The sequence below is a fragment of the Megalops cyprinoides genome, chromosome 2, assembly GCF_013368585.1.
Source record: "Megalops cyprinoides isolate fMegCyp1 chromosome 2, fMegCyp1.pri, whole genome shotgun sequence".
Lineage (NCBI taxonomy): Eukaryota > Metazoa > Chordata > Actinopteri > Elopiformes > Megalopidae > Megalops > Megalops cyprinoides.
The window spans coordinates 59368079-59393410 of NC_050584.1; the positions used below are offsets into that span (position 1 = coordinate 59368079).

At 47.0% G+C, this 25332-nt stretch overlaps 1 protein-coding gene across 1 annotated transcript in view; it reads left to right on the plus strand.

Moving 5' to 3' along the window:
• The window catches only part of LOC118771410 (partitioning defective 3 homolog), a 357648-nt gene that overhangs the window by 29412 nt on the left and 302904 nt on the right, over positions 1-25332 (plus strand). The window contains exon 2 of the mRNA XM_036519397.1: positions 18527-18628. Within this exon, the coding sequence (XP_036375290.1) occupies positions 18527-18628 (102 nt within the window). The remainder of the gene's footprint in view (positions 1-18526; positions 18629-25332) is intronic.

The window sequence follows — 25332 nt, forward strand, 5'->3', positions numbered from 1 at the left end:
TCAGAGCCAGGGATTACGCTTACGTAAAAAAAAGCAAAGTCACAGTTGCGTAACCGTTATTTGGACTGAACGTGGGATTACTTGGATTTTGACTTCTGCAGTCGTTTGCATGTTCGGTAGTCGTATTTGTGATTTGTGGGTTTTCGTGGATGCTGTGGTGTTCTCCGGGCTTTGTCCAGTGCGCTTGAAGGCCTGCAGTCTGTCAGTATGCGTCAGGAGTATTGCCTGTCCGTTTCAGTTCACTGTACTACTTAAAAGTCAGGATCCTCTCTGAGGGCAGGGTGTTGTTGACTGAACTGCAGCGCTGTGGGTGCTGGTTTTGTCTTGTACATGTTATATAACTAATTTAAGCTCCACCAGGCTGTTTGGTGCAGGAACGTCATTGAATTCAAATTTAATGTACCTTTGCTGTAGGAGAAAATGGAATTTTACAGGACAAATTACAATGCATTTCAATCCATCCGCATTAATTGGTGGTAATTTCAAACAGGAGCTCTCAAGCAGGGATAGAGTGTTTAATATACACATCCACACACACACACACACACACACACTCTATGCACACAATGTCATGTACTCATGCACATGAAAAACTCCACCAGAGGAAAAATTACAGCTCCTTACATGTGTCACAAGACATGAGGATGCTTTGTAGTGCTGTAGATGTAGTGCTGTAGTGCTGTAGATCACTACAATGGCCCCATGTCCAAGACACACAGTGTGGAAGAGCCATTACTCCCTGAACAGAAAGCTCAAAGTGGACAACAGCCAGATTCTGATGTTTTTCTGCTGAAAGGATGGAGCAGGTCTCGTTTTGCTTCAGCGCGATTGTCTCTCCCCTCTGCGGAGGTTGCTCGTTGTTTTTATTTTTGTCCTTTTCCCTGAATGCCCGTCACTTTGCGCTTTGGCCTGTCAGACGATTGGATTGGGACTTTGCTTTCTGGACTCGTGCCCAGACCGTTTTTGGCAGCTTTGTCTGGGATTGGCTTTTCTCCTCCCCCCCCCTCTCTCTGTCTTTACTTTGAAATGTTATTTTCCTTGTCTATTCAGCAGCACAAAGCAGAGGCGACATTGGCACTTGGCAGTTGACATAGCCCTAGACAGCTCGAGGTGTGTTTTCCAGATCATAACCTTGTTATTTTTCCGCCGAAGCTGAACGTTAGAGAAATGTTTATTTGGCTGCAGCTGCCAATGTATTGGTTGCCATCTTGGAAGCCTAAAAAAAAATCCTAATCTTTTGTTTTTCTGTCCTCCCTGCTTTGGGTAGAAAATAGGCTGAATCCAGTTCTCTACATTGAATCCTTACTGTTTTCATTGATGCATGAACTCAGGGCATAAAGCAACCTTTCATTATATGTTTATTATGAGTTGTACTCTACCTCGCTTGTAAGTCACTTTGGATAAAAGCATCTGCCAAATGAATAAATGTAAATGTAAATATGTTCATCTTTTTCTGTGCATTTCTCCAGCATGTCTGCCTCCAGCCTCTCTCCCTTCACTGTTTCCTGACTGTGTTAAAGCTCGGTGGGGCTGTTGCAGGGCAGCTGAAGGACATGGTTTGTCTCTGTGTATGAATGTCAATACTGGTTAGAATAAAACGTTAGCTCTGTCTCCTTGAGTGGGGTTTAATGTATTTAGAGGTCAAGGATTTGAACGATGCCATGGACTTATTTAGTAAGCATTAGTGTGATTGATTTTCCTCCCCACTGGGGCACTGATTGATATATATTATCTTTTCTTTAAATGAATGAAAAATATTAAGCACTATTTATGTACAGTTGTACTGTTAACGTTTTTTCACTTGGCAGACACTTTTATCCAGAGCAGCTTAAAAAACATTTCAGTATGTTATCCACGATATCCACAAAGTTGTTTGCATTGCATGTAGTGATTAGGCAAACCCATTGATTGATTTGGAAATAGATGTGTCATTGACAGATCTCCCTGAACTTAATGCTTTATCATTTTAATGAATATTTGTGTGAAAGGGCAAGTTGATGTTCACTTTTTGATGGGCGGCCAGCGTCACAGTAACTCCAGTATCAGTTGTGAAGTTCTTATCAGTAGTGCTCAACTGTCACTGTGTCCTAAATGTCCATTTGGAGAATAGTAATGTGGGGAATTTGTTTTGCGCTCACAATAGTTAACACATTTTTTGATTTCAGATTTTATTGTTTTTGAATGACTAACATGAGACCTGCTGCATAAATGAAGTTCTGCACAAAAGCAACATGATGTGGACAGACTTGAGTGGATGTTTGGTGTGGGCTACATAAGCAATCAGATCTCAGAAATAGCATTTCTGCGTGCTCTACATTAATTGTACTCCCAATTACTATTGACATTATCTGCTAACCAGATGCTCTTGTGGGTGGTGGCGTGCGTTGTTCATACGTTTTATCCATTCATACAGCTGGCTGTTTACTGAAGCAAGTCAGGTCACGCACATGCTCAAGTACAAGGTGCCACAGCGGAGACCTGTCTTGGATTTGAACCTGCTATCTTCTAGTCTCACATCCAGTCTCTTTTCCAGTACATGCCGTGGCTGCCACCTCATCTGAGCCAAGAGTTGTGTCATCAGCTTCATGTAGCACTGTAGCATAGCGGTAAGGAGCAGGGCTTACATCCGACAGGTTGCTGGTTCAGTGCCCCTGCTGTACCCTTTGGCAAGATACTTAACCCACAGTTGCGCCGGGAATTATCCATCTGTATAAATGGATAACATGTGGAAATTGTAGCCTGTGTAAGTCACTCTGGATAAGAGCGTCTGCTAAATGAAAGTAATGTAATGTAGTATTCCACGTTTAAGTCCCCATAAAAATAACGAACAAAAAAAATGGGCAGCCAAACGTTAGAAGTGGCAGAGTGAGAACAGTTGGAATAGCCAGCCAGTCCCACTGAGTGCCCGAGATGGAGCGTTTTATTGGATGACTGATGGAGGACCCGCTGCGGGATAGGGTGTCACGGTGGGCGTGGCGTCTCTGTGTGACGGACACGTGCGGCGCAGATGTAGGGACATGTGGATGAATGGGGACACTGTGTGTCATGTTTGCGGGGGCGGGAGGGCCTGTGGGGGGGGGCATGGTTGCCCGTGACAATCTGCAGGCGTGGGTCACAGCGGGTCTGGCCCTAGCTGTCTGAGAGTGACTGAGAGAGAGGTCAGGAGACACATGCACTCACACACATGCTGGGTTCGTGTTACAGTCGCCACTGGGGACCAATTCAATTCAATTCAATTCTCCCACACACGGGCGAGTGTCCTCTTCCAGTCTGTGCCCCAGGGTCTCCGCCTCTACAGATGGCTGTGGCCAGCTTCCCCTCCCACACACGGAGCTGTTACATGTGGGGGGGGGGACTTTCATCCCTTAAAATTGGCATTCTCTACTGAATAAATGTTCTCGCCACACACTAGTACCACTTTGAACTTTCATTGAACTCAGACTTTCAGAGGCCGGTTATTCGAACTGATGTGGGAGACAGGTTTTGCAACTTCACTCATAATGAGATCCTGGAGTGTGTGTGGAACGCTGGAGTGTGTGTGGAACGCTGGAGTGTGTGTGGAACTCTGGAGTGTGTGTGGAACGCTGGAGTGCATGATTCCTTGTCTCAGGTAGCTCAACACATTGATGTGTGCTATGTATCAGTGTGTGTATATGTATTAGCATGTGTTAAATAAGCACTGCTCGTCTCTCTTATGCAGAGAGACAAAGGAAGCAAAGTGTTGAATTTCTTCTAATCCCGCTGTCCGCTCCTGTGTGAGGAGACGCCCTCACCAAAACTGCCCGGTGTTCAGCGCTAACTGCAGCAGACAGCTGGAGGTTATTACAAAGGGGCTGATACGCGGGGAGTTCTGGTGGCATTAAGGCGGCCCTCGTCCTTTCGGTGCCTCTGCACTGTCCTTGTTTGCCCACTTGGAGCCTGGATTCTCACCCGTGAAAACGGAGCTGGCGGCCAGAACTGTATCCGAGCCGCCCCAGGCATCTCCCTGCCTCTCACACGCCCTGAGAACTGTCCCGTAGTAAACATCATTCCTCTGTGTGGGAGGCCCTGGCAGCGGGCAAACGCAAAGCCTCCCACCCCTCCCACACTTCACACTGCCGCTGATGAGAGAAGGGCAGTAATTCTGCTGGATAGGCTTTTTAATCAGTCAGCCAAACAGCCAATAGGTCCATCAGTCACTCAGCCAATCAAATGTTACAGAATGAAGTGCTGTTAACCAAAGAATGCTTCACAGGGCATGTAACAGAGAAACAATAACAGATATAGCATGAAATGGGTAGGAAAATGAGAACAGGTGGGCAATGCCAGTGGTGAACAAATGAGCTCCTGTAGCATGGCGCTCAATAAATTTGAAATATTTGAGCTAAAATGATTTGTGAACAAAGGGAGATCCTTGTGCGACGCCAGTCATAGGTAAAGGTATTGTTTGTTGTGTAAAATCTGGTCCACTCTGCTGCAGACGCTTGTACTTTTGGCTCTCACTACATTACGCTAAATTGCATTATTGTCGTCTGGCAGATGCTCCATCCGATAAAGTAGCATGAAAAGTAATACATAATACTAAATAGTTTTTGACCTTTTAAAATGAATGTCATATTCCGCAATATGGTGTGGAAGGGTTAGGCATCTCTGTAGCTCTCCGCCGTAAAGTGGAACAGCATAAACGACACACATGACTTTGGAAAAATAAAAAATACTCGGATAGCTAGAGGACAAACTGCAGTTGAATTTGGTGCGACAGGATAGCAGATGATTGGTTTGTTCATGTATCAGCGTTAGTATATGGAGGCAGGGCTACGAAATGTGAATGTGGTTGATCAAAGAGTCAGATTTGCAGATTCTTGTACCCTTTGTAGCATGTCGTATCCATGTTTGTGGCATCTTTCTGATGGTCTCTTCTAGGCTCTGGAACAGAATGTTCCTTTTTTTGGTCATTTAAAGCATCCAGATGGTGAACATGGCTTTCCATCTTGAAAGGAGAGACAAATGAGCTCTCTAATTGCGTTGACAGTCGTGTCTGTAAGCGGCCGGGCTTTGCGGTATTGGGTTCCTCTCCGCGAAACACGCTGGAACCCGTTCTGAAGGCCGTTGAGCTGGCAGCTCTTTTTAATCTCCATATTTAATGGGCAGGCTAATTACCGTTCAGTTTTTGCTTTGTACACATAGCCGTGTTCCATTAAATAATCATTTGTATGTATATCTGCTCCTCAGCACACCTGGGCCCCTTGTGCTCCCATCACTCAGAATGCAAACAGCTGGTGTTTGCACAGACATCTCCATTCGTTTATTTTCAGAGAATGGGTAATTCACACATCGACTGGGACTGAAATATGTGAGGCTTCATTGCTTTGATAGCTGAACTTTGGGGGGCCGTTCATTTATCGGATTATTCAAAATGCACGTATGTAGGATTCACAAATGTATGTCGTGCTAGTAGGGAAGTTGGCAGTCTCTGCCGCTGTGAAGGCTGTGTGTGTATCCAGGTCTGGTGCTGTTCCAGAGCAGAGTTCCACAGCATTTCTCCTCGGCCCTGTTACCTGTGGGAGAGGAGAACGAGAGGGAGGGAGAGTGAGAGAGAGACAGAGGGAGGCTGAGCTCTGAGCTTTGCCTGTTTCCGCTCTCTGGCAGCGCCGAGCGAGCCGTTCCTGGTGCTGGCCTCTGAGGTTTTGCTGTGCAGGAAGTCAGCGGAGTCCTGCCCCGCTCCCTGAGGCTGACAAATGTGGCATTCTCTCTTAATGGCCCAACTGGTGTGTGTGTCTGCGTGTCTGTGTGTGTGTGTGTGTGTCTCTGTGTGTGTCTCTGTGTGTGTCTCTGTGTGTGTGTGTGTGTGTGTGTCTGTGTCTGTGTGTCTGTGTGTGTATGTATGTGTGTCTCTGTGTGTTTGTGTGTCTGTGTGTCTGTGTGTGTGTGCATTGGTTGGGGGGATTGGTATAGCAAACGAGGGAGCAGTTTGACCCATTCCAAGAAGGCTCACAGCTACTGTGTGAATGTCAGGGAGGTATGCTATAGCCCCGCAGGGAGAGGTGGTGGAGCTGCTCATGATAAATCCTTCCAAGAATCACTGATCCTCCCCTCACTAAGGTACAGGTATGGGAGTGTGGTCAGGGGAACAGGGTCACTATCAGGAGAGCCAGTTCCTTTTACATATCATCCATTTGTACAGCAGGGAAGATCTACTCAGTCACTCGGCCTAAGTACCTTGTACAGGAGTTACAGCAGCAAGACCTCTCTTCCTGGGATTGGAGCCCATGACATTCTGGCTGGGAGACTAAACCCTTTGCCGCTGGAGGAGTGGTGGGGGCTGGAGCGGGACGTGTCCCTCTTGTCGTGGGGGAGGCGTTGAGGAATTTGGGGAGGGGCGGGGGGACCTTGTGCATGTGTTGATTTTGGGGAATGATTTACCAGCCCTCACAGCTGCGGTTCGCTCCGTCCGCATTCTTCAGCTGTGGGCACGGAGCTCTCCTTTTCCAGCTCAAAGCCAACAGCGCGCGGTCTCTGTATGCAGCTGAGCTATTTCACACAACAATGGCTGCCTCAAGGCCTGCTTCGCTGCATGGCTACAGAACCACTTATCTTTCACTTAAGCCACTTTTCTTTTCCCTTTGCTTAACTTGAGTCTAAGGTCTAGAAAATACCCCTGCAATCAGTGCTGTAGTGTATTTAATTATGTGTCGTTAGCAAAGCACTTTGTGGGATTGGTTGGTGTGATTTGAACACGTCGTCATGGACCGCCTCACCTCCTTCGCGCCCTCTTTGAGTGTTGCTGACGAAAGAGTTGCACGCTTGAAGAGACCATTTCAGAACTGACACGAGCCCAAGTGGGAGACATTAGTAGATGCCGGCCGATAAATGACAGAATTACAGTCATGGAAGCGTGGATGTAGGGGGTCATTGGGTTTGGGCACTGGTTTAAAAGAAATGCTGCTGGATTGCAGTGGCTTAATTCACCTTGTCAACAAATGCTGGTCAGACAAAGTGGTTTTAAATGGGCACTTTAGACATGCATGGCTTTGTTGGGGAAAAAACAAAGCAAGTCTTTCGCTATTTTCAGACTCCCTCACCGCGTTGGCCTCCGGACGCTAAGGTGGAGGGAACGGGGCCTCAGATTTGGGCTTGCGCGTCATGTATAAATGCGAGGCTGTGAGATAATAATTTAATGTCTGAGAGGCTGGTCTGGCGAGAGTCTCGCGGTGGAAATGTGGATTGAATTTGGGAGCCGGAGAGCTATGGCTGACCTCACCGTTTTATCTGCTTTGCTTTTTTTCTGTGCCTTGCAATTTTGGTGCAGAGCTAATTTTCATTTCCGTCTCCCTGTCCCCCCCAGAACCCCTCTTTCAGTGGGAGCGCAAGTATTCCCCCAAGGCAGGGCTGCCCAGCTGGCTCAGGGGCTCCCCCTACCTGCCATCCATAGTAATGCCCTGAGCATGCCTCTTTCTGTTTCTCTTTCAGTAGTTACCCCTGAGTGGCCATAGTGGGAACTTGGACTTTCTGAGATTTTGATCCCACAGCCTCAAAATCCCCCTACTTCCTTGAGCCCATTCATTGCGTCCTCTTCGCCCTCCTTGCAGACCATGTAAAATGTACAGTACATCTCTGACATCGCTGCCAAGGTGTTTCTCCTGATTGCAAGCTGCTTCCATCTCAGCGGTTGCTGCTCCGAGCTGTTCAGATCGGGCTACCAATCAATAATGCAGGGTGTGGGTGATAGCGGCGCTCTTTGTTGGATCGTGCAGGACAGAGCTCCTTATTCTGCAGTTTCCACAGGGTAAAGAGCCAGACACTGCATGATGTGGCAGGTCGACACAGCATTGCCGTGGGATGTTTACCTGTGAACATGGCTGAATAAAAGCACTCTGCATGAAGCCTCATGTTTAGTACCTCACAGCCAATGGTGAGTCTTCACACAGTCCCCCCCCCCCCCCAGTGCCCCCCCCCCTCCCAATATGAATAATGGCTGGATTTCAAGGTTCTGCTGCACTAACCTGCCTGAACGTCCACTCCGCAAGCTCACTGATGCGGCCATGTAGACCAGTGCTTGTGGTGAGGGGAATCGACTGCCTCTTGCTGTGGTTAATTCTGTTGACACAGCTCTGCAGATGTGTTTGTGTTGCTCATATTCTGGCTGAAGCAGCCCCACATTCATTTGCATTTAGAGCACTGGCACGGCTTCATAGCCTGCATTATGTCCATGCACTGATACGGTGACATATTTCAGGGTTTTTTTTTGTGGTAGATGGAATAGGAATCTCTTTATCTGGGTGGGGCTGTACCTGTAGTGTGTAGCCAGTTGATAGAGATGCTTCCCTGTAATGAAGCAGATACAGAAGGTCAAGGAAAGGAAAACTGTTCTTGTGTGAATACATGTCTAATCTTCAGGGAGACTTTATGGATTTTCATATTGGGCAGTGAGAAACAGACCAGGCAGGTGAGGGAGGTGCCCCATTGAATGCTGGGATTGAGTGAATTTAGAGGAGGGGGTGAATGAGAGAGGGGGGGGGGTGAACATAACAGATAACATGAAAGGGAGAACAGTAGAGGCAGGGAATGAGAGAGAGGCAGTGAGATGGAGAGAGAGAAAGAGAGAGGGACAGTGTAAACAGGGGGGATTATGGCAGAGAGGAAACACTGGAGATTTACATTCACATTTACATTTATTTATTTAGCAGACGCTTTTATCCAAAGCGACGTACAAAAGTGCATACAGTAAGTATTTAGCGACAGCGCGGGGACAGGATGTGTGCAGTTCCACAATGAGACAGGAGTTCTCAGCTGAGAGCAAGGTCTGTCTGAGGACACAGTACTTTCTAATTATAATTAAATAATGCATGATAATGCATCACAGGAAAGGCAGCAGTCACACTGGTGAGAAAGCAGCCCCCGTTCTGCAGCCCAGACCCTGTTATTCCCTCACATCTCTGCAGTGGACACTGAGAAGGGCCTGAACATGCCAACATGACGGCTGAAGCCCTCTGTCTCTCTGAAGACCTACATAAATAGTGTTTTTGTTGCTGTTTTTTTCCCCTCTCTTGCACAGTCTTGGATGAGCTGAACGTTTTTTTTTTTGCAGAGGCCTTGAGTCGAATGTGTGCGGCTCCTGTGACTCTTTAACAGGCGGCAGGCTTGTCCCAGCACGCCTGTCATCTATTGGTATTGCTAGGTGTGAACCCATATTCAAAACATTGCTTAGAGCTTGCCGGAAAGGAAAGCAAGCATACCAGTTTCATTGTGAGAGAGACAGTGTCCATACTATCTGGCAGACTGAATATGGACATATAACAGCTCTGCACAGCGGACGGTCTTATCCAGAGCGACTTACGTAGGTTACAATTTTTACATGTTCTTCATATCCGACCCTAACCCTAACCCTAACCCATTCAGCTGGGTATTTACTGAGGCAATTCTTGGTTAAGTACCTTGTCCAAGGGTACAATGACAGTGTGACAGTGTCCTGATGGGGAATTGAACCATCAACCTTTCTGTTGTGAGCCCTGCTGTTTATCACTATACTACACTGCTGCCCAGGTAACCCTCTGAGTCACAATGCCAATGTTATCCATCACGGTGTCTGTCCTTGCTTCTGCAGCTGATAAATATCAACTTCATGGGCTTCTGTCTATTCACCCAGCAATACACCTTTATTAGCGTAGCACAGCGTTCACATAGCATTAGCACAGCTTACTCATAGTCACCACTGGGAGTGTGTGACTGACATCAACAGCGATATCCTGTCTGGCATTCCTCCTCTTAACAGACCATAGCTTTTCTAATCCAATTGATCACTGATAGCACGCTGTTTGTGCACTGAGCAGCTCTTGTTTGGGGCTGGTTTACAGAACTGCCCGGCTAAGCGCTGCGTGTTCAGTGTCTTATTGTTCTCACTGACCATTTCGAAATTCTCAAGAATACTTGCCAGGCCACTCGTGCAAGCAGTGAAGCGCTCGCCCTGTGCCCTGATAACGCAGTGAGGCTCGCTATCACTCAGAAAATATCTGAGAGACACACAGGGTCTCTTGTCAGCCCCATTATTGTTTTGTTTTTCCAGGCCGCCTGCCGTTTCTGTTCATTGCGTCTGTCTCCTACCGTCCCGCTGGCAGCGCCTAAACCGGCAGATGACACACTCTTCCTAAAAGTCATATCTCTCTCTCTCTCTGTGTGAACGCATTGTGAAGCCATGAATTGTCTCGTTGTGTCACGTCTCGTCTTCGACCGCCGGGCGACTTGCAGGAACGTACTTGGGTTCATTAATTCAAGAAGCGCATTGTTCGCGGGGCCGCTGAGATCTTGTGTCCGATCTGACAAGAGAAACCTGCGGAGGTCGTCTGTCATCGCGGAAATGATGCGTCTTACAAGGTTGTCGTGTCTGAATCGGGGTAAGAACCCCAGAGGGACGCTGGGTCACGGCCCCTCTTGCATGCCACGGAAGCAGTCAGGTGTGGAGGACGGAGGTTCAGCAAACTGGGTCGTTAAAGCACACCTAGGTTTGCTCTGCAGTACATTTGAAACGCTAATGGCTCTTTACTGACTCTTTCCAGACAACTTTGAATTGATCTCAGGCCTCGGCCAGATGTGCATGTCAAAGGCTAACTGTTGGGTAAACTGCTGGCAATTTCTTTCGGAGAAATGTCCTAGTCCCTTTGAGGTAATTAAGTAGCTTAGAAGTGTTTAATCATCATTTTTATGGCTTTGTGTGAAATTGTACCCTTTCTATGTGTAAAAAAAAAAAAAGCTAAAGGAAAAAAAAGTCCCTTACGCTGATGGAAACGCATCTCAGTCTTCAAAGCAGGACCGCAGCGCACTCACATTTTGGAAAGCGCAGTCGTGTGAAAGTGCCGAAATCAGGTTCTCAAACAGTCACAAGGGGATGACAACCTGGCTCCTGCTCTGAAAAGCGCAGCGATGTCCTCGTGTATCCCGCGCGCCGCACAGATCGGCCGTGCAGAGGCAACGCCGGGTTGCTACTTGCAGAACATGAGTCACTGTTTAGTTTAAAGGTGGTGTTGGCTTCAAGCAGGAGCTGGGGGGGGGTAGCAGCTCTGGATGAGCTCCAGCGGAAAAAAAGCTATCGGGCAATTATAGCACATTAAGAGCAAGCCCAGTTAATGAGGAGCTCTCCCAGCCTAGCTCCTGGCCCTCGCAGTGCTCCAGCTATAAACACACACACACACACACAGGGCCCTCTGCAGCGCTAACGCTAACCACACTCTGCTCTGGTGAGCGGTGTGCCTCGAGCCAGGTAAACTAAGGATATGAAGCTGAGCCCTGCATTACCTTGCAGCGGGGCTGGGAAGGCTTGCACCACCTTCACGGTGCTGGTTGTTCAGGCTTGGGCCTCAGTGAGCTTCTCTCTGCCTCTGTGTGGTACATTCCCAGCGTTTACAACACTATTACAGTACATTACATTATCGTCATTTAACAAACATTCTTATCCAGACTGACTTACACAGGTTACAGTTTTTAACATGTTATCCATTTTTACTGAGGCAGTTGTGGGTTACGTACCTTGCCTATGGGTACAACAGCAGTGCCCCAGTGGGGAGTCAAACCGGCAACCTCTTGGTTACAAGCCCTGCTCCCAGCTGTGCTACACTGCTCATCGCCCCCGGCGTACAGTTGTCTGGTCTAAAAAGAGTGCACATTGTGTGCTATGAAATTGTTGTTTCCCAGCTGCCTCTCTGGCCGTTTGGCAGCGATTGCGCAGCGCACACACGTGTGTTATTGCAGAGGTTTCTCATCTGTTTGTAATATGGGTGGTCCCGGCTTAGGCGCCGTGATCCTCAGCACAGAAGAAACCTTTACTACAGGGTCCAACGGTGCTGTCTCATTGCCGTTTGTGTCAGACGAAGGGCCTCCTGATTATCCCCAAAAGCTTTAAAAAAAAAAAAAAAAAAAGACGGGAAGTTTTTTTTTTTTTTTTTTTTTTTCCTCTCTCTGACAGGAAGGCATATTCCTGTTTAATAACAGAGTAGTCTGTTTCCTGGAGTGTGCGTGGAGGTAGAAACATCCATCGCAGCTTAGCTTAAAATGGCCAGTATAGACTTTCCAGCCTCTCGTTTCTCTTGAAGGGAAAGCCTGTGTGACATATTTTCACCGATTACTTTGGATATTGTTGTGTGAATACAGTACTTTATTAAGCTTTTTAGGCATGGCCAACTTCCTTGCCTTGTTTAAGTTGTAAAGCTTTTGCCTACAGTGCAAAAGTGGTCTTTCTATTAGTTAGGTGCTGCAGCGGTCTCTAGTGAACTTGTCACCTGTTGGTTCCAGTGCTTGTCCAGTTTAAATATCCCTTTCTTCAGAAGGTGAATTTCCTGGAAGACAAATCATTTACATACATTTACATCTTGTCATTTAGCAGACGTTCATTTCCAGAACGATTTCCAAAGTGCTAGGACAAAGAGTAATTAAAAAAAAAAAAACGCATGAAATGTTGCACAAACAAAGACACAGTTAGGCATATTCAAACATGTTAGTGCCCAACACAGTACCAGGATCACGAGTGTGTACAAAGATCGACACGAAAGTGAAACTCAGTAGCTCCATTATTATGTTTACGCAAATAACCTCATGTTTTGCACAATGACTGCAACATTACAAAAACAGATTTACCACAAACCAAAGCAGCATATCTACCTCAAATTAAAAAAAAATACATAAATAGGGAACTAGAGATCTCACCAGGGGAGGGTAAATGAGGTACAGTCTGAAGAGGTCTGCACTCGGTGACTGAATGTGGCTAGCGATTTTGCAGCCCTGACCGCAGTGGGAAGCTCATTCCACCACACAGGGGCCAGGATGGACAGAGAATGTGAATTGGATGTCTAAGGGGTGGGGGGTTAGGGTTAGGGTTAAGGTTAGGGTTGGGGGGGGGGGGGGGGGGGGGGCAGCTGCCAAGCATCGCTATTTGCTTTTCTTTGATTCATTTGATTCACCAGGTCATTTGAATACCTTATTTTTAACAGGAAGGAAAAGTATTTGGTCAAGAGCTATGTCTGCATGCAAACACCAGTCATCGTATGTCAGCACAGTGCCAGATCATTTTGATAAACTGGTCACATACCGTATCCTTCAACACGCAGTGACTCCCCTCATCTCCTTCCTCCCTTTAAACAGTTGTATTTCATACATTCCTGTGTCCTTCAACAATAACAATATCGTTTATGTGCTTATCAGACGCCTTTATGCATCAGCCGAATATGATATGCAGGTTGCTTACATTTTTTACATATTTACCTTTTAGCTCTCCGAATGTTTACTGAAGCAGTTCAGCTTAAGCTGCAACAGCAGCTTCTCCCCTGGGAATTGAACCTGCAACCCTTGGATTACGAGTGCAAATCTTTCACTGCTGTGCAACCGCTGGGTTGTGGCAGAGGGGATGGGGGCCAGCTGCTGCCCCCTAGGGGGCAGGTCACAAAAGAACACGATGCAGAGATCAACCATCTTTAATATTTCATGTCCCACTGGGGAAAAGGAGGACATGCCCTGATTGCTACCAACTGCTCTCAGCTGGAAAAAGGGGTCAGTTCACTCATGTTTGAATTATGCAGGAGAGGAGGACGTGGTTTACATTATTGGACGTGAAACTTTGTAAATAATTATTCTGCTTGCTGTCTTGAGAGATTATGGCGTGATATGATTTTTAGTCTAATCGTTGTCCGTGCTCTCTTCCCCGGAGGATTATCCATGCCCCTTGATTTTTAGCCCTGGTCCTTTCTGTGATTTGCTGACAGCAAATTGAAAGCTGTTGCTTGCTTGTGTATAGTTAGCAAAGAACCTGCCAACTGCATGTGCTGTTACTTGTAATGCCCCTGTGGCCTCAGAATACCTCCAGCACCCTTCTTCTTTGCATGTACAATTCATGCTCCAAAAAAGTGTCAGTCTTAAAAAGTCTGATTTGAATTCCTTGTGATTTGTTTTGTTTTTTTTCCCCCACATCGCAGGAGCACACAGGTACAAGCAACAAGCAAGTGCAGGCTGTCCTTAAAGAGTCCTTAAAGGCTCTCTGAGGGTAGTTTTTACGTTCCCTGTACGTTCTCACCCCACATCCACAGCTGCTCCGCGCCATCCAAGCTCTCTCATTGTCTGTTTCTGTGCGGGTAAAGAGCGTCTCGTCTTTGCAGCTAAATCCACATTGAGTTAAATATGCTCTCAGATCTTTGTCCTTGAGCAGAGCCCGGAGTAACAAGTGCTGTCTTTGTCTCACGAAACCTCTCTGTCTACTCGGGCAGCCAGTGTGGGGTAGTGGGCAGGAGCAGGGCTGGCAGCCTAAAAAAACGCTGCCAGTTCCATTCACAGGTGGGGCATGGCTGTACCCCTGGGCAATGTGGTTACCCCAGCATGCCTCTGTATATAGTCATCGGTGTAAATGGCTGACATGTGAAAATGTAAGATATGGGAATCGCTCTGGATAAGAGCATCTGCTAAACAAATGTAATCTACTGATTCTGAATAGAAAGAATGCTGTAGAACTATTTCCAGTGTTTTTTTTTCTGTGGTTATGTTTTAGGAGAGTCAGATTTATTTATTCATTTTTCATCTATTTGTCAAGGGTCTTGTGCAATGTTGAATATAAATGGTGGAATTTGGTGGATTTAAACAGAAAAGAAAATATTCATTTTCAGTCTTATCTGGGCAGGGACAAGTGACTCATATCTGAGACTCTAATCACAGAAGTATGGATAAATGGCTTCCAGTAAAAGAGTAACCATTAAATGATGACACGGAAATGAGCATTGTTCCTTCATTACTGGAAGCCCTGTACAAATGATATAAGGTAATGACAATGTGAATGTTATAGGAGTATATTTGGGCAGCCTTGGTGGTTAGTAGTGGCAGGTCTGGTTTACCTGTACTAGTCATGAAAGAGTTATAAAACGCAACATAACACGGGCCAGAAGGAAGGAGTTTTAATTCCCGGCGGGGTCTGGCGTTGCTTAACGATGCGCGAGCGGAGGGGAAAGCATGCGGAACGACAGAATCGGGCAGCGGTGTGTTTAAAATGCGGCGAATCACCCGGAGGAACCCCGGGCGGAGCGGAGGAGTTAAATAAACTGCAGTGTTTGCCTTCATCCTTGACCTGCTTCGCCGTCCGTTTCCGGACCTGGTGTGCCTCGCTGATAAGGCCACCGGAGGGGGTGGGGGGGTGGGGGGGCGTGTGCGGCGGGAAGGTGGAAAACCTGCGTGAGAGGGAGCGTCGTGTTCGGCTCACCGGTGCGTGCTGTTTTTGCGGTCGCGGTGCAACTGGCGTAACGAACCCCAGGGCGGCTTTGTCGTTCCCGATTAAAGCTCGACCCAAATTACCTCCTTTCGACATCGCCACGGGGATGAGATTCCCCTCTTAAGCCCGGTGAGGTACCTGCGCATGACATCAGGTGGTGGGGTGGGAGAAATGAAAACGGAGAGATTAAGGCGTTGAGTTTTGACCCTATGAAAATTTCAGGAGGAAAAATTAGACGCCGTTTTAGTTCACATGAATGTTTGATGTCCTGGTGATCCCAGCCTTCCCCGGTGGCCTGTCTTTGAGGGCTGGTGAATGATGCGTCACTCATTACCTCAGATCTATCCCTCCTTGCCTATGATAATATAAGAGTGTGCCAGGTGGAGTGAAAAACAGGTCTGGGAGGGGCTGGTTGAGGTTTTTGGGGTGGCTGTTGGGGAGACACTGATATTTTAAGATGTCTTTATGCAGGAGTGAAGGAATAGGATGGGTTGAAGCTGGAAGCCTTTCAGTGAACCCCAAGTTTAACAGAAACACACTTGTTGGTGTGGCGGTCAGACTTTTTACTGTCGGCCCTTATTTCGCCAGCAGGAAAGTGGGTCGTGGGGGAACCAGCTCCACTCCGTGCCTGATGAAAGCTTTCAGCTTTCTTGTACCGCATGCAGAGCGAATCAGAAAACCTCTGCAGGCAGTCCCTCCAATGTCAGACATCACAGAGGAAACAAATTATCCTGAGCAGATTCCGGAGGAGGGTTTTGGTCAAACAGGCCTTGACCTACATACGTTGCGATTACAAGCCCAAAGCTGATGGAAACTCTCATCTTGGGACTCAAACCCTCAGCTGTCAGGCGCAGAAAACGAGACCCCCGAGGTACCAGGGGTTGTCGTTTCTCATCAGCGCTCGGGTGCTTTGACCTAATCCGAGCCTCAGTCTGTGTTCCTGTGTTCCCGATTTGCAGGGCTTTATCCCACTCAAACTAGTTTTCTGAGAAGTTCAGATATCCCGCTAACACTCACAGATATCCTAATAACACACCCACGAGGCAAATCCTTTGCCTTGTCGGTTGTAGTGTCAAATTAGTACAGGAGGCCATTTCAGATTTAAGAGAGCCTGGAGCATTTTCATCACTAATTGCTTCAAAGGCGCTGGAGAATCTCTTCATCGTAAGTAGCCATAAACCCTAAGTAAACTGAACATGAAACATCCCCGCTGAGCATCAAAAGGTAATCAGCACCTTTACACATTTATGTTTAAAAAGAAATGAAGAAATGCAAGCAGACTTGCTTTAAGGGTTTATAGTCAGCAGTAAGGTTAAATTCAGTGGTCATTGGTGGCTTGCTGAAATACACTTGAGTGACTTTGTTGAGTAAACAGTGCATCACCTCATTAGTCAGGGAGGCGAGTGGGTGCAGTTTCCTTTAAAAACAACATACAGTATAAATGCTGTTAGATGCCTTTGGATGTTCAGTGTGTAAGTACTTTACTGGCTACATATGTGTTCATGTGTAAACGTAAAATGTGTGTCTCAACGGTGCAGAGACGTGCATGCGTAGGTGTACCTGCGCATAGGACTCTGACAGGAAATGGTCCTCTCCATCCACTGTCCTTTCCCATGTAGCAGTGGCATTGCAGGCAGCTCTCTCTCTCTCTCTCTCTCTCTCTCTCTCTCTCTCACTCTATCTCTCTCTGTCTCTCTCTGTCTCTCTCTCTTTCTCTCTCTCTCTATGTCTCTCTCTCTCTCTCTCTATCTATCTCTCTCTCTCTCTCTCTCTCTCTCTATGTCTCTCTCTCTCTCTCTCTCTCTATGTCTCTCTCTCTCTCTCTCTCTCTCTCTCTCTCTGTGTCTCTTTCTCTCTCTCTCTCTCTCTCTATGTCTCTCTCTCTCTCTCTCTCTCTCTCTCTCTCTCTCTCTCTCTCTCTCCAGTGTCCCAGTGATTGATACGTCTCTCTTTCCCATTTACTCACCCCTGTTTCTTATCGGAATGGAGGTAGAGCTGCCTCCCAGCCTGTTTTGGGGGAGCCGTTAAGGAGGGGTGGTGGAGGTCAGACGGTATCTGTGGGTGTTTGTATGTGTGTGGTGGGAGGGATTTCTGTCGGTGATCCGTTTGAGGTGATGGAAACTTTTTTCAGTGTCCAGCAAAAGGCCGTCCTTTGATTGTGAGCACATGAGCACAGCCAGTGACCGGTGCCCCAGAACAAAGACAGCAAAGTGCTGGAATTGGTCAGTCTCGCCACACTGGCAAAACAGCAGGCGGTGTTAATCAGCTGATGTTAACGTTGACCTGTCATTTGTTGTGCGTTCTTTAAAGTCTGTAATTAAAGCCCATTGTTAATATTGTATTGGTGGGGTGAGGAAAGTACAGTGAAATCGGAGAGGGTAGTATTGCTTTTATATAAGCAGGCTCAGCTTGTTGAAAGGGCTCCTCGCTGGCATGTCTGAGCCCTGTGATTGGCTCAATCATTCTGTCTGCATGATGTCATTGTATATTACTGCACAAGGCGTCAGATAAATTAGTTTTTGTGGCTACTGTTCACATCTAATGAATTGCTCACATTTTTTTGCATTTTCACTGCAAGGATAAATGCTTATAAGTCTGTTTCATGTGCGGAAGAGACGGAAGGCTTGTGCCATTAATGATTACAGCCACCCCCGGGACCGAAATTATGCTGGCTAATTGTTAAAACAAAAACAAAGCAGAGAAATTCTAGTTTGGCTGGAAAAGCTTGTGATTTAATTAGGTTCTGAATGTCATTAGCTTCAGAGCTGATATGAAACAGTCTGGGCACTTACTTTGAGCATAATAAAACATCATTTTGCGCTGTAGGGTAAATGAAACTCTGCCACTGAGAGTCTAATGAAATGTTCACCTCTTGCAACGAGGAGGCTGCTTCCACACTCCGCTCTCAGTTGTGCTGAACCTGTTTGGCCAGCCTTCTCTCTCCTCCGCTTTCTCACTGTACTTGTGTGCGCAGGTTGGTAAAAGTCTGTTTTTTTTTTTTTTTTTTTTTTTTTTTTTGCAAGAAGGCTGTTATGATGAACTCGGTTGGGCGACGACTGTTCTTCCATTCCTCTTTTTGGTAGAAGAGGGTTGGTAGAAAAAGTCTGGTCTTATGCAGGCAGGCTGTTGTGGTGCATACTGGGAGGAGAAAAAGAAAAACCATTTTTCTGCTCTCCTTTCTTCCAGCTTCGTTGGAGTTGAGGGGAACAAATCCACCCCCCTCCAGGTGGTGTCTGTACTGGGATGTGCTCAGTCCCGTGACAATGATGTGCCTCGATTTCAGCGTTTTTCATTCTTCTTTCCTTCCTCCCGTAGGACCAGGGCTACTGGGTACACGTCCACCGCTTGGAGCATGGCGACGGCGGCATCCTGGACCTTGACGACGTACTGTGCGATGTGGCGGACGACAAAGACCGGGTGAGTAACGGCCTGGGGCTCACCGTCGGGCGGGGTGGCGGGAGGCTGTCCAAAGAGCACGCCCCGTCCAGAGTGATTTCTCACTGCGATAACGGCTGAGTCACGTGGGCTGCTCTTGCAGAATGTGGTGCGGAATGCGGTTTGCTCCGAGATAGCGGTGTATCTGCTCTTTGAATCAGTGACAATGTGGAATATTAAGATTTGCTGTAACTGTGAGCAGGGTACAGGTATTTTATCTAGTTTGTGGGTGTGTGTGTGTGTTTTTCTGTGAGTGTTGAATGGCAATCTTTGTAATTGCAAGGGTGCTCCTGCTAGGTGGTTCCTACAGTAGAGAGGAGGGAGTGAATGATTACCCACAATGCCTGTCTGCCCAGCAGTCCTTACACTGTGTGGTACAGAAACGTGATTGGACTTGACTGATTGACCTCATTCTCACAGCTGCTCCAAGCTGTTGTGCCACTAAACTAATGAGTCTGTTAAGATCCTGCTGTGCTCTTGATAACTGTCCAATGCTATTGCAGCTAATCTGCTATCAGTCATTTCTTACACTACACAAGGAGTAAACTTTGTACATACAGTCAGACATTTGCACCTTGTTTGCCACAATTAAAATACCATGAGTTGAGCACTTCACACCAGGAAAGACAAAGACAAAGACAAAACAAAAAGGCTGTCATTTCTCTGTTTGAGTGGTATTTTTGTTTTGGTCCCGCGGATAGAAAATAGTGGTTTTTGATGCATGAACGCTTTCCGTGAAAGATTTCAGTGTCTCTGTGGGTTGCACTGATTTTCAGAACACCACATGCGTTACTGAAAGTGCATGTGCTGGCTGAATGAATCCTTATTTTAACACATACATGATTTACCTTGCAAACCAAGGACTGCCAAAACGGTTGAGCTAACATGCAATGTGTTTTGTATACCAGCAACAAAAAGGACCAAGGCCTCAGAGCTGAGCGCGTCTAATGTGGCGAAAGAGTGATACATAGGCCTATTTTAAGATATAATATTCTGCCGTTTTTCTTCTATTTTCTCTCTGCATTGTGCTCCTCTGAAAGGCTCTTTCAGACAGCGCTTTAGACTGGAGCTGGAAGCGCCGAGCGCTCTTGATCCAAATTCATGCTTGGAGCAGTGGAAAGGAGATGATTAAAAGCACCGAAAGATTACATTTTTGCAGGGGGGGGAAAAAATCTAAACAAACATATTCTGCTGGCAACAGTCAAAACCTGAACCTGAGTAACCCCGACCGTCTCCTCTCTGAAGTTGAACTTCTCCAAAGTGGGTCTTCAGAGATGTTTGATTTTTTTTGTTCTCGTGTGGAATTGTGGGTAATATTCTGCATACGGAGATTGTGTTGATCTTTTATTGTGTGGTAAGGGTAAATAGAGGCGTCCTGAAGTCCTGAACCCCAACAGGTGACTGTAACATACTCATGGTGTGAGGTAGGGAAGGTGAGCATGTGTCTTTGTGGCTAGGTGGATTAGCTGGAGAGTGGACAGAAGGTGAACAAGTCCCACTCACACTCAGGGAGGAGAGTGTCATTGCTCAGTGTCATTGGAAACCTATCTGGAAGATCCGAAACGAAAAGAGCATAATGATTGCATTGCCACCGTCTGCGGATCATCACTGTTTCTCCTATTTCTCTGTTCTCAATTACCCACATTCCACTGTCCTCTCTCCCTCTTCCACCATCCATCCTCCTCTCCCCCACAGCTCAGTTTAAACTCCCCACCTCATCCCAACACACGTATCATTTACTGAACCTGACCCTGCTCCATCAGTGAAATCCACCAAATGCTCGCTCTGTGACCTTGTATGCAGGAATACCGAACAAGGTTTGTTGTCTGCCTTATCACATTTATTAGCACTAAAATGGCCCTGTCCACACCCCCCACACCCCTACGCCACAGGGTTCGACCACCGCCTCTGATCCAGTAGCGGAAATACTTGTTACTTTGGTTAGCTTTGTTTGGTTCGGGTTTGTAGAGCAACCTGACGCAGCCACAGCACAGCAGACCCTACTGCACATCACAGTAGCAATGTTAGCCACAACAACACACCTTGCTTCATGCCCAGGCACCTGTGTGTTTTTTTCCCCCGCTCACTCTAGGAATCGTTTCACAATGTGTACATAAGAACATTTGCACAATCAAGGGTTTTGTTTCCGCTCTGTTGGACAATACCTCGGTTCTTCCCACCCGGCTTATGATCAGCCGGTCAGTTTGCTGTGACATTGCTCCTCTGTGACTCACCCCGTAATTAGGATCACCGGACCTGATGTATCGATGATTCAGTATTAAAACATGCGGCCGAGTCATCAGATTCTTTTCCTCGCTTTTTTTTTTTTTTAATATTTTTTTGCTTATTCTTTCTACCTGCCATATAGTCATCCAGGCCTCTTTTGTTAGACTTCAGACTTTACAGCTAAGGCCCAATTAATCAGGCTTTTATAAATGCGCAATTAAAATGCCATTGATATCGATCTCAGTGTCTTAAATTTCACTTTCATCTAACAGATTACTTTATGGTGGGAACGGCCAAACAAGCCAGCCAATTCTTTATAGTGATGGAGAGCGAACGTACAGTAAGTCATTCAGAAAGCAGGAGCAGTGTCTACTTTAGAACTTCAGGACAGGCCCTGCAAATCAATTAATGTTAGCAGCATGCACTGTCAAGCGACTAATTGATTGACATTAATACATTTCAAATAAAGTTTTATTAGAGGCTGTGCGTTACGACTGTGCACTGCGGATAAATTTTGATTTCCACGTCCCTCTGAATATTCTCAGAGGGAAAATTCAGGCTTGTGAAATGTTAGTTTGACGGATAACCAAAAAAAAAAAAAAAAAAAAAAAGTTTAGCACATCTAATTGTGTGTTCCCACCAAGGGAGACATTAACTGTCTGCGCAAGCTCCTATCCCCATTTAAAAGCCATTAGCGTCCTGTGAAGCCGCGGTGGCAGCCTCTGAATGTGGCCGATGCCTTTGGCACGCTGACAGCAGCTCCATCATTCATGCGAGCCCGTTGTGTCCTCTCTGATGCTGCTCCGGGTGGCTGTGGTTCGATGCCTGCGCCCCAGATTGTGTTGTCAGTGCAGCGGGGTTTTGGTCAGCATGTTGTGGCGCAGGTGGTGCGACACCAAGAACGGTCACTCGGGGGCTCTTTCTGCTGTTTATGTGTAGTATTGCAATATGTTTTGGATTCTGTGATCTCGTGACTGATGTATGGCAGTATACTTGGCTTCCCTTGTCTAGTGAGCTTGGGGTAAGGATTGAATAGTGTTATGCTCACACTGACTGGTCTGAGAGTGTTGTTAACCTGGTCTGACACTGTTGCTCATTCAACTTGAATGGATACCCTTCTGTTCTTTTGTTCTGGAAGTTGCTCTGGATAAGGCTGTCTGCTAAGTGAATGTAATGTAACGTAATACATTTCTTTGCACATTAGAAATTTGTCTGCAAATTTGTGTGCCGTGTGCTGCAGACACTGTTCATTTGTCTGTTCTTGGCAAAGTTGGGTACCAGCGCGGCATAGTGGTAAGGAGCAGTGCTTGTAACCAAAAGGTTGCTAGTTCAGTTCCCCACTGGGGCAGTGCTGTTGTACCCTTGGGCAAGGTACTTAACCTAGAATATCCAGCTGTATTAATGTATGTATAAATGTATAGCATGTAAGAATCGTAACCTATGTAAGTTGCTTTGGATAAGAGAGTCTGCCAAATGAAAATAATGTAATACAACTCAAGTGTTCTTGTTTACGCAGTACCATTGCACTGATGAAAACCTCCTCTGATCTTGCTCTCCATCTGAATTGGATGAGATTCTCCAAGCCAGCAGATTTAGAGTTACAGGACAGGGCTTTAATAATGTTTTTAGTAATCTGCCGCCCCCGTCCCAGTGCTCGGTACCCGTGCTCCGCACAGGGGCGTAGGTCAGGGGAATCAAGAACATGTAGGGCGTTTCTGCCACTGCAGAGATTTACTCAGAGTAAATCCAGAGAGGAAGCTGAAGACTGCCTTTGCAGCTGTTTTGCCCCCACAGTGTCGATTAGATTATTGTCAGGGATTAAGAGTTTAATTCTTCGGAGGGTGTTGCGTGGCCCCCAGAGCTCCTTGTAGACTTGACGGAATTAACGGGAAGAGGTGAGAGACTGGCTGGAATAAGTGTGGGGTGAGGTCAGCTTGCAGTCTTTAGCCATGCAAGAGAAGCTTTTCACAAGGCTTGTGCTCCTCCCGGATCTAGCGGATCTAGCGGAGTGGCCAGATAGTGGGGAAAGACAGAGACCACTGTTAAAGCTGCCCAAATTCCTGATTCAGTAGTACGGCTGTTTTTGCCTTTCATTACATTTACATTATTGGCATTTAGAAGACGCTCTCATCCAGAGTGACATACATCAATCATGGGTTTTTACAATGTTATCCATTTGTACAACTGGATATTTGCCCAAGGGTACAGCAGCAGTGCCCCTGTAGGGAATTGAACCAGTATCCTTTTGGTTATGAGTCCTGCTTCTTAACCACCATGCTACACTGCTGCCCCCACTTTTCTGCAACTGCTGATACATTACACTTTTGTCATTTAGCAGATGCTCTTATTCAGAGCAACTTGCACAGGTTAGAGTTTTACACGTTATCCGTTTATATAGCTGGATATTTACTGGGGCAATTAAAGGTTAAGTACGTTGCTCAAGGGTACAACAGCAGTGTCGAAGCTGGGAATCAAACCAGCAACCCTTCAGTTATGAGCCCTGTTCCTTACCACTATGCCACACTGCTGCCCACCGTAGAGGGCCACGTAGTGCAAATCACTTCCAGACTAAAGAGCGAGGATGTATTAGGACTGTGTGCTTGAAGAAGGAGGGTTAGTTTCACTTGCTTTGGAAATGGAAGTTTCCATGAGGTCCCAGCTGGTGAGGGAGGCCAGTGCCTGCCAGTGTTCTTCCAGGTGCGTCATTGTGGTCAACCGCCCCTGCCATCTGGCCTGGGTGGCATTCCTCCAGAGAGGAATTCGACTGGAATTGCCAGGAACCCCACATTTGATTCGCAGAAAAACTCAGGCCACAGTGGAGTAGATGGACCTTCCTCCCTCTCTCAAAGAGACTGTGATACATATACAGTACATGTGATACAGGACCCATTCCTGTCCTGTCTGAAATGGAAGCACTGGGTGGGTGACTGGGTGCTGCTTGTGGGTTTGGTTTTCAGGACTAAACTGGCTGGGGGGGAGGGCTACATCAGCCCTTATCAGATGTCCTCATCCAGGGTGACTGTCATAGTTTATGTTTGACACACTGTCCATTTATACAGCTGGATATTTACTTAAGCGCTTCATTTGAAGTACCTTTCTTAAAGGTCCAACAGCAGTGTCCTCAAGTGGGAATTGAACCTGCAACCATCTGTTTCCTAGCTAAGTTTTCTTTCCCTCTCTGCCTTCTTACTGGCTGCTGAATGCCTCCATATGACTGGCAGCACACTCAGCTTGCTACATGCAGTATCTTAACACAGGTCCCCGCCCCCTGACACGCGGCTCCGCCCATAGCACCCAGCCCCATGCATCTGTCTGCATTCTGTCAGGACCTGTGTCAGGAGCAGGGAGGTGCCCCGTGCTGAATTTAGACTGGGATGCCTGTGATGACAGACAGGAGAGGGCACGGGGTCACAGGCTGGGCTGAGAGCAGAGCAGCGTGGGACTTTAAAGGACCAGGCCTGGAGATCAGCACTGTCTAGTCTCCCGCCAGTGTTGTCACCTATACGTTTAACGTTTCAGGCTGCTATACTTCTTCTGTCCTGTTTAGATACACACCTGTAATCTCTTTCTCTCTCTCTCTCTCTCTCTCTCTCTCTCTCTCTCTCTCTCTCTCTCTCTCTCTCTCGCTCTCTCTCTCTCTCTCTCTCCTTCTCTCTCTCTCTGTCTCCCTCTCCCTCTCTCTCTCTCTCTCTCTCTCTGTCTCCCTCTCTCTCTCTCCTACGCTGTTTTTCTGCTTTACCTCACCGTGTTTCACCATAAGCCCCTGTAGCGAGGGGAACTCAGATAGGCTCAGCTTAAGGCGACTCCATTGTGCGGAAGTGTTCACTACATCACAGCCACGCTCCCTCCGCCTGCCTAGCTCACGGGACGGTTCGTTCTTCAGAGGACAAACGCCGCTGTCGCTGTGGCGATCAGCAGCTGGGTGTGTTGAGACAGAAGAGCCCTAAGAGGGCCGTTCTCCAGTCAGGGTCATTACTGGAATTGTAGAGCAGCAGCAGGTGTGATGGGATTGATGGGACAGTTGAATAGCCGCACAGGCGCTATGCTACGTGTATACAAAGCAATACGCTACAACCTCTTCTTGCAAAAGATGAAGTGTTCCTGCTTCACTTGGAAAAGCTGAAGCTAATCCTCTTCAGGATCTGAGTTTATTAGCACGCTTTATGTAGATCTTCCTCACATAGGCACTTCTTACCATATAACCAACTGTTGAACATGCTGTTTCCAGTCTTTTTGGGGGTGTTGTGTCAGGACAGTAGAAGCACATGTAGGCCTGATGGAAAGATATATCAAAACTAGCGAAAGTTACCAAAAGTGCAGTTACCCGTGCAAACCTCTGTCAACCTGTGTGTGGCTTTCAGGTGGAGGTGTGGGTGCCCTCTGACCCTCCCTGTCACCTTCAGGAGGTGGAGTTGAGACTCCAGAGTTCACCACAGAGGTGCAGAGGGACAGCAACCTGC